This window comes from Pristis pectinata, chromosome 10 (genome assembly GCF_009764475.1).
Source record: "Pristis pectinata isolate sPriPec2 chromosome 10, sPriPec2.1.pri, whole genome shotgun sequence".
NCBI lineage: Eukaryota > Metazoa > Chordata > Chondrichthyes > Rhinopristiformes > Pristidae > Pristis > Pristis pectinata.
Window position 1 is genome coordinate 24,820,446 of NC_067414.1, and position 15,858 is coordinate 24,836,303.

Genomic DNA, 15,858 nt, shown 5'->3' on the forward strand with positions numbered 1-15,858 from the left:
TTTTACAATAATATTATGGAAACACTGTTTTCATGGTGTTATTTCTCAGTTGTTGTTTACTCAGAGAATGCAGTTGACCTAGTTAAGCAATGCTACAACAACATCGGGAGGAGAGGTAAGTGACAGAAGCCTGCTTTCAGACTTGAATATTGAGCAGTTGAAATGTCAAGGACAATCAATAGTGGCAAAAAGGGTTATCATTAGCAACCCCACTGAAGTTGGCTGCATATTAGCTGACAACTGTCTGAAGATGGTTAGGAGCAGCCACAGGTGACACAGTAGTTAATGCTGCTGCCTTGTGGCTCCAGATATCCAGGTTCAAATCTGTCTCTGTGCAGTTTGCATATTTTTCCTGTAAGTGTGTGGGTCCCCCCAGGTACTCTGGTTTAATCCCACATCCCAAGGAAGTATTGGTTGGTAGATTGATTGGCCACTGTAAATTACCTTGAATGTAGGGGGGTGGTAGAAGAATAGGCACTGGGGAATAGATGGGGAGGTAAGTGGTGGGGAAAAATGTGGGATGAGTGTAGATGGGAGGCTGATGGTTGGCCTGGAGACACCGTTTCAGTGCCTCATGACACTGATTTGCAGTTTGGCAGAGCACAGCAGCTTTTCAGTGAAGATGATCCTTATTCTGAATTTGAAGTGGTTTACAAGCACTTAATGGTATGTGACTGAGATTAACTCAGACAAATGTGAAGTGATGCATTTTGGGAAGTTAAACAAGGCAGGACTTGCACAGTAAATGACAAGGTCTTGGGGAGTGCTGTAGAACAGGGAGACCTGGGGGTATAAGTACATAGTTTTCTGAAAGTGGTGACACAAATAGACGAAGTGGCAAAGGTGTATGGCATGCTTGCCTTCATTAGACTGGGCATTGAGTACAAGAGCTGGGACGTCATTTTACAGCTGTATATGATGCTGGTGAAACCACATCTGGAATTTTGTTCGCATTTGTGGTCACTGTACTTTAGAAAGGATGTGATTAAGCTAGAAACCATGCAGAAAAGAAACAGAAGGATGTTGCTTGAGGGCTTGAGTTAAAAGGAGAGACTGGATAGGCTGGATAAAATTAAGCCGGGCATAGATAAGGTGGATGGTCACAGTCTGTTTCCTGGTTTAGGGGAGTCTGAAACTACAGGGCATTGGTTTAAGGTGCGAGGGGAAATATTTAAAGGGAACCTGAGAGGCAAGATTTTCCACACAGAGGGTAATAGGTATATGGAATGAGCAGCTAGAGGAAGTGGTAGAAACAGATATAATTACAATGTTTAAAAGACTTTTGGACAGGGTCATGGATAGGAAATATTTAGAGGGATATGGGCTAAATGCAGACAATTGGAAGCAGCTTAGGAAGGGACTTTGATCAGCATGGAAGAGTTGGGCTGAAGGTCCTGTGTTTGTGCTGTATAATCCTATGACTCTATTTGTTGGACCATTGCAGAATCTAGAGATTTATTCCAGAGTTCAGTTGAAATTGCTGCAGATTCCTGGATTTCAATTTCCAGTCAACAAGGTTAAAACTGTCTCTGTTAAATTGCATCACTGTTTTCTACAGGACACATTCTGGTTGTAAAGCTATATGAGTAACCACTTTCAGTACAATTATACTAATTAAGCTCAAATCAGTCAAGTTACAAAATAGTGAGTGACTTGAATTGACCTTCATGTTCCATTGATTATTGCCTGCCTTGTTATTTGGGATTTTGAACAACTCAATGTGAAATTCATTAGGGTTCAAAAGATTCTGTGACTAGTCAAGGTTCTGAGCTGCAGTCTTACTCAAGGCATGTTTCTGGAGAGTGTAAAGAAGATAAACGAGACTACAGATGCCGGAATCTGGAACAACAAAAAACAATGCTGGAAAAAACACAATAGGTTAAGCAGTATCTGTGGAGGCAAAAGATGTGAGTCAATGTTTTGGGTGGAAATCCTGCATCAGGACAGAGAGGGAAGATGGCCAGTATTCTTCCAATTTGCTTGGCCTCTCTGTAGCAATGGAGAGACAGCTTGGTGTGGGAGTGGGAAGGAGAGTTGAAATGACAAGCAACCAGAAGGTTGAGGACAGAGTGCAGGTCCTCCACAAAACAGTTGCCTGATCTATGCTTGGATTCACCAATGTAAAGGAGGCCACCTTGAGAGCACTGAATGCAATACAACATAGAACAGTACAGCACAGGAACAGATCCTTTGGCCCATGATGTATGTGTTGACCATGATCCCAATTTAAACTGTACATCTGCTTGCATGTGGTCATGCCCACAATTCTCTGCCTGTTCATGTGTCTATCCAAAGGTCTCTTAAACATTGCTATGGCATCTGCTTCCACCAATTCCCCTGGAAGTACATTCTAGGCATTGTGTAAAATAAATAAACCTGTACCCTCTAGTATTTGACATTTCTAGCCTGAGAAAAAGGGTGGAAATGTCAAATACTGACCAACTACCCTAACTATGCCTCTCATAATTTTATATATTTCTACACAGTTTTTTGGGTGCCTGGAATGCACTGCCAGGAGTGGTGGTGGAGGCAGATACGATAGAGGTGTTTAAGAGGTTCTTAAATAGGCACATGTATATGCAGAGAATGGAGGAATATAAACTTGTGTAGGCAGAAGGGATTAGTTTAGTAGGCTTTTAATTACTAGTTTTAGTTTGGAACAACATCATGGGCCAAAGGGCCTGTTCCTGTACAGTTCTATGTTTCTGTAGTGTAGTGACCAGAACTGCACACAATGTACTCAATACCTTGACTGATAAAGGCAAGCATGCCATATGTTTTCTTTACCACCCTTTGTTTGACAAGACCTTTCAAGCTACTCCAAGGCTGCCAACAGAGTAATAGGGTCTAGGGATGAAGTAGATGGCAAGCATCGAATTCTAAGAAAATACAAATTTCAGAGGGAAAGGGAAGATAGTCTTTCAAGTAACTGTGATTCGTGCTTTCCTAAGTTGACAGTAAATGTAGAATACAGATAGTTGTGAGTGAAACAAGACAGTAGTGCAACTTAAGGATTTAGAAGATATCAAGTTGAACAATTGCTTCTGGTCACAAGATCCCAAATATTGGGTTTTCCTTATGTATTCCTGCTAATCATTTTTATGCATCATGTGCAGGATTTCAAGTTCAATTGTGCAAATCCAAAAGTTTGGACAAACTAAATTATAATGGACCTAATGAAACAAAATTGATCTGAAATGTTGTTTCCCTTACTGCAGATGTGTGAGGGAGTGAAGGGGTGGGGGGGGGGGGGGGAAGAGTGTGCATGTGACAGGGAGGGGAAACAGAATGAATGAGAGGGACAGGAGGCAGTGGGGGAGGGGAGCAAGACTACACAAAGGGTGGTGTGGAGATATAACAATACAAAAAATAGGAGGTCAGTTGGCTCCTCTGGCCTATAGTGCCATTCAGTATTCATGTTTCAGCATCCGGATATCACTAACAAGCATGGCGACTCATCGCAAGCTGCTCTCTACAGATCTACTCATTACCCTTACTATATGTCAGTGCACTCTGTACTAACTCAATGTAACTGCACTGTGTAATGAATTGACCTGTACGATCGGTATGCAAGACAAGCTTGATGACAAGCCTATTAAATATCACTTTGTCAAATCCTTTTGGAAGGTCAGATACACCACATAGCACTTATCTACCTTACTTATGTCTTCAAATAATTCATTGTTCTAAACAATATTCCTGTAGTAAATCTGCAACTTTCCTTCATTAATCCACATTTCTCTAAATGAATGTTATTTTTACAATTATCATTACCAGCAGTTTCCCTACCATCAAGTTTAGACTAATGTCTAGGTGATTAATTTATTCTTTTTAAATGAGATTGTACAAACGGGAGTTATCCAGTCCTTCTGCACTATCCCTGTGCTGAAACAAAATGGAAGATAATATCCAGTATCATCTTGATTTCTACTCTTGCTTTCCTTGGCAACATGGGAAGCATATACTTTCTTGACCTGGAGACTTAAATTACAAATAGCCTTCAAGTAATACCTCTAATTTGATTGTTCAGTATCTGTGTTTTAAAAGGGTCTTGGATGAGCACATGAATGTGAAAAGAATGGAAGGATATGGATGCGTAGGCAGAAGGGATTGGTTTACTTAGGCATTTAATTAGTTTGGCACAACACTAAGGGCCCATTCCTGTGCTGTAGTATTCTAAGTATTGGTTGACCAAGTCACAGTAAAGTGCAGTAACTGTTATAATGTAGAAATGTCACAGCCAGTTTGAGAACAAGATATAGAAAAACTAATGGTGAAACTTCAAATTGTCAAAAAAAAAATCAGAACTTGTGACGTTTTTGTTTTACACAAGTTGAGGACTTCTTGTTTTTAAACAGAAAAATTAACCTGGCATTCTAATGCTGTGTTCCAGCAATGTCTGCTCCAATTAAGCAAGCATTTAAAGTAATTACAATCTGAATTTTAGTTTACCCCATCTACTGGACTTTACTATACAAATGTCATCCAAACTTTGTTTGGATAAGAATAAATATTAAAAGCCCAAGTAGTGCCACCTTTACTGAATCTACTTATTTGAAAATTTAAACACAGTGAACACAGACACAGACTTATCTCAAGTCCAATTTGAAAAGTGCCACAGAAAATGCATAAACACCAATACTATTTAAAAGGCAATGTAAAGATAATATTGAGTATTAGAGACTGAACCAGAGTATTTTGATGTCAAAACTAGTATGATTTATTTTGGCATGGCCAAAATGTACTTAATCTCTAATTTGTCATACAATACCAAAAAATTTACATAAGCTGATTTTGAAAGATACATTACCACAGTTTACATTCAAGGAACATACCAAATAATAATATGTACAAGTGTAAGTAGGCAAATAGATATTCAACAACCCTGATCTCTACGCGTAGTGTGTTTGGCTCATTTTTATTGGACATTGCCCGTTTTTAAGAAGTATTTGAAGATGTCCTTTGTTCTTAATGTGTCATATATTACAAAAACTGTCATGAGGATCACCACTGCTTCAAATTCACTATTGTTGTACGCATATATAAAATTTTCCACATACTGAGTCTGAAATCAGACCATGGGATACTGCCAAAACATGCCATTTTTTTTTTTACAGAAATATTAATCTGTTCAAAATAAATGCATGAATATGGCAAAAGACCTTCAGATAAATGTCAAAGTATCAGATTTTTATAAGGAAATTAGATGTACTCTGGTAAGATTTTCTTAATAGGTAGAACCTATTGACTTTAACTGAAGGAGGCTAAACAGTCAAATCAGCTATCAAACATTTCATCCAGTTTATGACCTTTGGAAATACACGTACGAAGGTTTTGTGAATGGGTATCAAGATGGCACAGCCTTACAGGTTGCATGTCTGTATACACATTCCAGCAAGAGATTCTATAACATAGTAAAAGCAAATCATTTTTATAGTATTACAGTTGCCTAGTAAACATTGAGATATTTTGCCTCAAGGAACCAGGAGCTGGAATAACAACCCCCTGTCTCTGCAGCTCACGGAGAACATCCAATATGGAGTCAAGTTCAGTTCTGAAATTTTCCAGTTCATGATTTTTCAACTGTGCCAGCTTCTTCCACTTCTCGACCTCTTGAAGTTGTTCTGCGTCAGCAGAGTGCCGAGCTTTCTGAATTAGCTATTGGCAAATCAAAGAATAAAGGGTTAAATGAAATCTGATATCTGCTATAATCACTCCTTAAAGGCTTATTGACCAATGCTGCTATAGCAATAAGACAAAATGCATTTGCAGTAATTGCAATTTTTACAGCGCACTGCTGCTGTCGCCTTGAAGTTTAGGAACTTGCAAACTATTGCTGTTAGAATACCCATAAATGTACTCTTGTTGAAGGTGTAAATGTGTTTTTAAAATAGTATGTCCAGCCATGATACAAACTTAATAATCACTCCAGTACCAAGGAAAAATGTTGTCATTTCCTCCGATAATCATTTAGAAATTTCATGTATGTTAAATTGATTAAAAAGTGATCTTCAAATAATAAGATAAATGATATTTTAGCTTCCACCTTAATTTTGTATAAATGCCTCCCCATTTGTCTGTATCTCTGTATAGAGGTTTAAAAAGTAGTTTGAGAACTCTTCAATGTGATTGGGAGTTCAGCCTTTTTGGTGACACTACTGACAGATTTGAGATATTCAGGAGCTGAAGTAGAAATCCACTCGAGGTGGATTTATCTATGTAGGCCATTTTGTGCACAAACTCCAGATCAATCTACTTAAGTGTGAGCATGAATGTAAAAGTGTTCCACTACATTTAACTTGCAACCCCAGTAATCAAAGCTTAATTGTTTATCCTGAGTTTGAGTAACATTTTGGCAAATATTCCCAAGTTGACCACAATGCCTTTTAAAGGAAAAATACATGGTAGGTACATATCCAAAAAGCTTGTTTGCACACATTTACACTTGCTTGTCCAAAGTAGATGTCAGTGCTTTTAATTTTGAAGGATGATGGTTCTACTCCAGTCAGCAAACTCAACACTACCACAGCTGACTGATGGATTAGTTCAAAGCCTGGAGGAAGCAAAGAACCTTGGGTAGGGATGGCACTAAGGACCCTCACCATCAGGGATATGCCCTTTTCTTGTTACTACTATTGAGGTGGTGGTACAGGAGCCTGAAGACCCACTCAATGATTTAGGAACTTCTTCCTCTCTGCCATCGGATTTCTGAACAGTCCATGAACACTACTTCATTATTCCTTTTTTGTTTGCACTATTTTGTTTTGTCATTTATAGTAATTTTTATGTCTTTGCACTGTACTGCTGCTGCAAAACAACAAATTTCATGACATACAACTCAGTGAGAATAAACCTGATTCTGATTTCCTTCCCTGAAGGACAGTAATGGACCTGATGACTTTTACAACAAATCATTAGTTTCATGGGATACCATTGCTTAGACTGGCTTATCTTGTTTTTTTTTAATTGAATTTAACTTCCCCACACGCCATGGCGGAATTCAATGGTCCAGACCTCAAACTGATAGTCCAATACCTATGCCTCTGTACCCTACACTATTACAGAAGATATAAAGGGTAAGGTAATTTCGGCAGGGAGATGCAGGGAAGGGACCACAGTTTGTGTTCACTCAATTATAGCTTAATTAATTGAGTCTAAACCACCTTCAAGGTAATCCCTTCTTTCAGACAGATAAGAGGCTTCATTATTATTAAATTAAAATTAGCCTAAGCAAAATACTTAATAACATCATTCAAATGTGGTCCATTCGACATTATTGAAAGTATGACTTGGAAAAGGCACAGAGGGAGGCTGACATGAATGTGACCAAGGGGTCAGAATGCCAGTTATAATGAAACCATATTCATAAAAATAATTTTTGACAATTAACATACCTACAAGTTCAAAAATGCATGCTGTGATCAAAAGGAATGATCTGTACCAATTTATTTCAGTGTGGCAATGGATTTATCTGGAAGTTTAAGTTAACTTTTGTTACATTGCTGTAATTATTTTCTGACCTTCTTAGATCACTTACTACACAGTACCTGCTGGAATTCTTGCTCCCTCTGAGCATACTTGAGCTCCATCTTCTGAATCTTCCTTTCCAGTGCCACGAAGTGTCTCATCTCTGGACTGTGATTCTCCTTGGCTTCCCTTAGTTCTTCTAAGAGCTTGGCCATCTAGGAATTAACACTTAGTTGCATATGAATCACCAGTTATTCTTACAAAGAATGATAGAAAGTGAACAAACGTGGGATTTCGCCAACAGAGAAGGAAAGGTGGCCATTAAAACTTATCAAAAACAATCATAAAATTCATTATTTGTTCTAGTCATCACCACTTGGGTAAGATTCTCCACAGTGCCTAGAATACACTGAGGTCTACCATTTTCCACATTTCTGTCTCTTCCTGAAAACACCAGGAACTAATTAACCAAAGGTTCAAGGCGTTTTTGCATTCACCAACCTCAGAGGGGAAAAACACAGCTCTTCAGGCACCTGATCATAACTTTGTGTCTTAACGAACAGAGTGTAGGTGGAAAGAGCACTGGAAATACAACAACTAACTGATAACTATGACATGTGTCAAAACCATCCAGCATCCAAAGGATCACTCTGCTGACAGCCAAAAATGGAGGAGGACTTATCAAGAACAGAGAGGTAGTCAACATCCTCTGGAAGGAGCATGTTCAAGAACTCAACTGAGTCTCAGACTGTGATGCACATGATATACAACTCAATTCCATTGCACACCAACTAGTCCACTCTTGCCAGACCGGCAAGTGGTTGTTATTTTTCAACTGAAACACAACAAGGTCTCTTAACATGAATTTACAACCTCATCTCCCTCATTATGGAAGAACTCTGATGCTACTATCATGACCATCTTCTTAAAAGGAGAGAAACATGACTGCAGTTATTAATGTCTGTTACTGGGAAAGTCATCAACGAGGTCCTCCTCAATTCCCTCGCAGTGGCCGACAATCTGATCCCCAAATTGCAGCCTTCATTTCCATCTTGTTTCATGACATACAAACCATGGTGCTAATCAATGGATTGATCTCCCAGCAGAGTTGAGCTAAGTTACAGGATTGAAAGAAAACTGTTCCATGTACATTTGAGAACCAAAGTCACTCCATCTTCAGTAAATGAGCTGCAGTACACAAAGTATGCATATATTGGGAGGCTGAGTTGTTCATTGAAGCATACAACTGAATAACCTTGACTTGTTCATTGAAGCATACAACTGAATAACCTTGCACTGAACATCTGTAAAACAAAAGGCCTCCACTGACCTACCTCCATTTCATATCACTACTCCCCCTGCAAAGTCCATAACAAGACTCTGGATAATATACATCACTCCTCACATTTTGGGAGCCATATTACAGCAAAGACATTAATGACCAACTTGAGGAAAAGAATATTCAAAAATTAAGCTCTGAAACCCAGCGTGAAGCTTATAATTTACAAGGAAGCAGTGGTCTTAGCTTTGCTTCCAAGATACCGAACTGGAGTAGCCACGTACACAACATGGCTACAAGAACAGGTCAGAGGCAGGGAATACTGTGGCCAGTAACTCGCCTCCTAACTTCCCAAAGCCTGTCCGCCATCTACAATGCTCAAATCAGGGGTGTGATGGAATGAGTGCAGTTTCATCAACACTCAAAGAGCTCAACACCTTACAGGACATAACAGCCCACTCAATAGGCACCCCATCCACAACCATTCACCCATTCCACCACTGACATACAGTAGCAGCAAATTTTACCATCTACAGGATGCACTGCAGTAACTGCACCTTCCAAACCCATGAACTCTACCAGCTAGAAGGACAAGGGCAATAAAAGCATGGGAACACTACTGCCTGGAAGTTGGCCTCAAGCTATACATCATCCTGACTTGGAAATATATCACTGTTCCTTCACAGTCACTGAGTCTTATCCTAGAACTCTTTCTCTCTCTCTCTAACAGCTTGGAAGGACTGCAGCAGTGCATCCATTGACAAACAATATTTGTTCAAGTATTTTGACTATTCCAATATTATGTTTTAAATTAGTTTAAAATTAACATTTTGCAGGGATGGGCAGAATTCTATTGAGCTATGTACATGATTAATCATGTTGGTCTGGCTCTCTGACCTTTTAGTCAACTATGCAACTCGAGAATCCCCTAAAATAAGATTGGCTTCTGACTTTTTTTTAAAGTTCTGATTAAATAGTATATACAGGTGGTACCATATGTTCATTCCATCTGTCATTCAAGGCAAAGAGAAACCAAAAAAAAACAATTTGTTAAGACTGTTCTTCATAACTTATCTACCTTAGCACAAAATTTTTAAAAGCAGTTTGAGTTAAAGTTAATTCCAATTTGTTCTATGGCCCCCATTATTCCTGAAATCTATTTTTGAAACTCATTCGATCTACTGTTGGCTGTTTCTTTTCCACATGAAAGAATATTGAATTTTTTTCTTTACATGTCTACATTTCATTTTTTTTTAAACTTATGAATTTACATTACTATGAATGGAAGACTGACATGAATTCTTAGACAATGTTAATGTCTGACTGACAAGTACCTGAGTCTGCAGTGTTTCTTCACGAAGCTTTGCTAAAGAAAGTGCCTCATGATCTTTCTGCAGCTCATTAATCTGTTCTCGAAGGTGCTTCATCATAACCTACAATTAAAAGGTAAGCAGAACTTTATGCACAAGTATTTTTTTTTAAAGATTCATTTATATAGTGTCCTTAAAGAATACTAAATCATAAGAAGCTTTATAGATGACATTGAAAAGGAGGAATGAAATAGGGAGATGAAGCAGAAGCCACTATGAAAACAGACTCTTATCTGTCTTTTAAATGGACTTGGATAAAAGAGCTCCCTAGATAGGTTGTGAAGCAAGTATTATGCCATCAATGTTACATTAGAGGTACCATAGGGTGAGATTAGTAGACTCGATTTGGAAGAGCGGCAAGTGCAAGTAGATTCAAGATTGTAGAAAGAGAAAGAAGAAAGTTAAGCTGAATTTCAAAGATGGATAAACAAATCAAAAAAAAATGCAAAAGAACAGAGATAAATGGGAAAACAGGGACATGTTGTAAGGACATGAAGTCAGTGCAATCATCCCACATAAACTCCAGTGGGTCAGAGTTTATGTAGGATGCAGTATGGGAAGCCAAAGATGTCTTTTCTCTGGAGTGAAAATAATATGAATTATTATTTCAGTAAGTGACAAGGTAGGAGCAGCAATAATTTTGAGGGGTAATCAGGCAACCTAGCTGATTTGCTGCACATGGAGATTTGACACGCTGATTAATTTAGCAGGAAACTATCAGTTCATTTTAAATGTATTCCATTGAACGTGTTAACTATAGAGATTCTGATAGAGACTAAATTGGAGAGTTTTAATCTTGAAAATGTTACATGGCAAAAGATCTTGCACATCTATAATATTGTTAAATTGACAACTGAAGTTGGAAGGGACCTGAGTGTTCTTGTACATAAAACACCTTACACAGTTAACATGCAGGTGCAACAAGCAATTAGGAAGGCAAATGATATATAGACCTTTATTGCAAGAGGATTGGAGTACAAGAGTAGAAACACCTTTCTTTAATTATATAGTGCCCTAGTGTGACTACATGTGGAACATAATGTACAGGTCTTGTCTCCCTATGCTGGGAAGGAAATACTTATGATTGAAGGAATACAGTTAAGGTTAACCATGTTGATTCCTTCATTGGTGGGTTTATTGTATGGGGAGAGGTTAAGTATTGTAGGACAATACTTGCTTGAACATAGGGACTGAGAAGCAGATAGAAGGATGATAGTTTCCTTGTCTCTTGATCTGTCTCAGGGTTGTACTCTGTTAAGATGTTCAATGCAAGAGCTAGATTACTGCACAGAAAGAAAGTACTTCTTTTCATACATTCTCGTTTAAATGGTGAAAATATGTAACCAAAGGTAGCTCAGACATATCTGGCTACTTTGTCCTTACTTCATAGTGCATCTCATTAATCTGACGTGAACCAGCTAAATACAGAAACCCGTTAGGAAAAATTAAGATTAAAAAAACTAAAATTTACATGGAATTTACACTACAGCAAAAGCCTATTAAAGCCAAAAAGTGGTATATGTGGTAAATGAAACTGTTGTGCTTTGTTTCACAAACAATTAACAGGGAGTCAATACATTGAGACTGTTAAAAAGCAATAAAAACTCTAGATGATGAAAATCTGAAATAAAAATAGAAAATGCTGATAATACTCAGGAGGTCAGGGAGCATCTGTTTCCGTTTAGATGCAGCAGTCTGAGTTCTGATGGAGAGTCATTGACCTGAAATGTTAATCCTTTCTTTCTACACAAATGTTGCTTGTCTACTGGGTACTACCAGCATTTTGTGCTTTTATATTGAGGTAATATTGTTATATGGATTTTAAATTACAGTAAAACTCTGATAGTCCACTGTACAGCTATTTGGAAATGCTGATGTTTAGCATTTGGTTCATTGGGTGCTGATTCCTGTGCTCCCTTCCATAAATCCATAGAACACTACAGCACAGAAAACAGGCTATTCGGCCCTTCTAGTCTGTGCCGAAACTTTATTCCGCTAGTCCCATTTACCTGCACCCAGTCCATAACCCTCCAGACCTCTCCCGTCCATGTATCAATCCAATTTATTCTTAGAACTTAAGAATGAGCCCAGATTTACGACATCAGATGGCAGCCCATTCCACACTCCCACCACTCTGAGTGAAGAAGTTCCCCTAAACCTTTCCCCCTTCACCCTAAAGCTATGTCCTCTCGTACTTATCTCTCCTAATCTAGGTGGAAAGAGCCTACTCACATTTACTGTCTACAACCCTCAATTTTGTAAACCTCTATCAAATCTCCCCTCATTCTTCTACGGTCCAAGGAATAAAGTCCTAACCTGTTCAATCTTTCCCTGTAACTCAACTCCTGAAGACCCGGTAACATTCTAGTAAATCTGCTCTGCACTCCTTCAATCTTACTGATATCCTTCCTATAGTTAAGTGACCAGAACTACACACAATACTCCAAATTTGGCCTCACCAATATCTTATACAACCTCACCATAACATCCCAACTTCTATACTCAATACTTTGATCTATGAATACCAGGATGCCAAAAGCTTTCTTTACAACCCTGTCTACCTGTGACTTCCCTTTCAGGGAATTATGTATCTGTACTCCTCAGTGCCCTACCATTTACTGTGTATGTCCTACCTTGATTTGTCCTTCCAAAATGCAACACCTCACACTTGTCTGCATTAAATTCCATCTGCCATTTTCTGGGCCATTTTTTCAGTTGGTCCAGATCCCTCTGCAAGCTTCGAAAGCTTCCTCGCTGTCCACAACGCCTCCAATCTTAGTGTCATCAGCAAACTTGCTGATCCAATTTACTACATTATCATCTAGATCATTGATATAGACAACAAACAACAATGGTCCCAGCACAGATCCCTGAAGCACACCACTAGTCACAGGTCACCAGTCTGAGAAACAATCATCCACCACCACTCTGTCTTCTCCCACACAGCCAATCCAGTTTACAAATTTCCATGGATACCTAGTGTCTGAACCTTCTGAACTAACCTGCCATGTGGGACCTTGTCAAAGGCCTTACTAAAGTCCATGTAGACAACATCCATAGCCTTTCCTTCATCTACTTTCTTGGTAACCTCTTCAAAAAACTCTACAAAATTCATTAAACACGATCTACCGCGCACAAAGCCATGCTGACTATTCTTAATCAGCCCTTGGTTGTCCAAATACTTGTATATCCGATCTCTCAGAACACCTTCCAATAATTTACCTACTACCGATGTCAGGCTTACCGGCCTGTAATTACCTGGTTTACTTTTGGAGCCTTTTTTAAACAACGGAACAACATGAGCTACCCTCCAGTCCTCCGGCACCACACCCGTGGCTAAGGACATTTTAAGTATATCTGCCAGGGCCCCTGCAATTTCTACACTAGTCTCTTTCAAGTTCCAAGGAAATATCTTGTCAGGCCTGGGAGATTTACTTACCTTTATTCGCTGTAAGGCAGCAAGCACCTCCTCCTCTTTAATCTCTGATTTTCTTCTTTAGTATTTTCTTACATTTTCTATACTCTTCAAGTACCTCATTTGTTCCTAGTTACCTATACCTGCTATAGACCTCTCTTTTTCTTAACCAGATCATCAATGTCCCTTGAAAACCAAAGTTCCTTATACTTGTTAACTTTGCCTTTAATCCTGGCAGGAACATGCAAACTCTGCAGTCTCAAAATTTCACCTTTGAAGGCCTTCCACTTACTGAATACATCCTTGCCAGAAAACAACTTATCCCAATCCACTCTTTCTAGATCCTTTCTCATTTCCACAAAATTGGCCTTTCTCCAATTTAGAACCTCAACTCAGGGACTAGACCTATCCTTATCCATAATTAACTTGAAACTAATGACATTATGGTCACTGGACCCAAAATGTTCACCTACACATACTTCTGTCACCTGACCCATCTGGTTCCCTAACAGGAGATCAAGTATTGCATTCTCTCTCGCTGGTACCTCTATACATTGATTTAGAGAACTTTCCTGAACACATTTGACAAACTCCAAGTCATCCAGCCCTTTCACAGTGTGGGAGTCCCAGTCAATATGTGGAAAGTTAAAATCCCCTACTATTACAACTTTGTTTCTTACATCGGCCTGCTATCTCTCTACAGATTTGTTCCTCCAATTCTCTCTGACTATTGGGCGGTCTATAATACAACCCTATTAGTGTGGTCACACTTTTCCTGTTCCTCAGCTCCACCCATATGGCCTCTGTAGAGGAGCCCTCCGGGTGGTCCTGTCTACAAACAGCTGTGATATTTTCTCTGACTAGTAATGCCACTCCTCTCCCTTTCATCCCTCCCCCTCTATCATGTCTGAAACAATGGAACCCTGGAGCATTAAGCTGTCAGTCCTGCCCCTCCTGCAACCAAGTCTCACTAATAGCAATAATGTTGTAATCCCACATACCAATCCACGACCTAAACTCATCTGCCTTACCTACAATACTCTTTGCATTGAAATAGACACACCTATAGATTCCCAGGACCCCGTTCCTGTGCTCCCTTGAAATTCACCTGGTTCTTTTCACTATGCTCCCTTGAAACTTACTGGGGCCTTTTATTTCCACCCACGCTCCCTTTAAGCTTACCAAGTTCACTGGAAAATGTATTATTCTACTACATAACAGTGAATTAAAAGTATGTCAGAATATTAATAAAACACCATCTGATAGTCTGGAAAATCTGCTTTTCTGGCACTATCAAAGTCTTGAGCATATCAGATTTTTACTATAAAAGCAAATAGCACCATCAGTATACAAAATAAATTACACCAAGTGATTCCTGGGTCCTCCTTTATAAGGGACTTCCTGTGTCTGATATACTGATTTACATTTCCCATTGGCATCAAACTAAATTTTGTCAAGTCCCTCAAAGTATTGAAAAAATGGCACTTGATCACATTCCATAAAAAAAAATTCTTCACAATTCAAACGATTTCTTGCCCACCTCAGTACAACCCCATTATATATTTTTAAATATCACATAATATGCAACATATTAAAAACCTGCTCCATTTTATAAATCCCAACTGTTTATGAAATTGAAAGCCATTATCAATACTTGATGACAGTCTTGAATACTAATAAAAATATAAGTTGTGTTGCAATGGTAAGTAAATTGCCTGTACCTCTTGAGCAGTAATTTTATTTGCCAACTCAGCCACTTTGGAGGAGGAGTGTTCCAATGCATGCTGAGTCAATATCTGTTCTATTTCTTGTTGATGAGATGCTTTTAATGCTGCAACATGCTCAGATACAACATCCTGTGCTCTACAACAAAAGAGAAGAACATTCAAATATGCTACTTCATATAAGCTATTATCAAACACCAGCCAAACACTAGTACACAGTGGTTATTCCAACTAAAAACACATTTAAAATTGGATTTAAGCCCATCATTTCCTTCTATTATTCAGCCAGATTTCTTTTTGGCTCAGTTGTGACCAGAGTCAAATTATGAGTGTAATGCTTCATTTCAAGACTATAGTACATAAAGCAAGGATGATATTTTGGTGAAGTACTGAGGAAAGCCCAGCTCTTCAAGTTAGACATCAAATTCTTGTGTTTCGAAGGAACCATTTATTAAATTACATTCAAACCCTCAGTACTTTGCATTGAATTAAGCATCTTTGGACACAAGAAACACAAAATCAAGTTCCCTCAAACAGAACTATAAAAATAATATCACAAAACAGAATATCTGGTTGAAGGATAATTGTCAGGAAGGGGCATTG

At 38.7% G+C, this 15,858-nt stretch overlaps 1 protein-coding gene across 3 annotated transcripts in view; it reads right to left on the bottom strand.

Annotated features, from left to right (window-relative positions):
• Positions 1-4,694: 4,694 nt before the first annotated feature.
• Positions 4,695-15,858, bottom strand: part of cep162 (centrosomal protein 162) — a 108,155-nt gene continuing 96,991 nt past the window's right edge. For all 3 annotated transcript variants that reach the window (XM_052024437.1, XM_052024435.1, XM_052024436.1), the window contains 4 exons: positions 15,253-15,394; positions 10,081-10,179; positions 7,548-7,682; positions 4,695-5,658 (listed from right to left, as the gene is read on the bottom strand). In XM_052024437.1, coding sequence (XP_051880397.1) covers positions 5,440-5,658; positions 7,548-7,682; positions 10,081-10,179; positions 15,253-15,394 — 595 coding nt within the window. In that variant the 3' untranslated portion in view covers positions 4,695-5,439. The remainder of the gene's footprint in view (positions 5,659-7,547; positions 7,683-10,080; positions 10,180-15,252; positions 15,395-15,858) is intronic.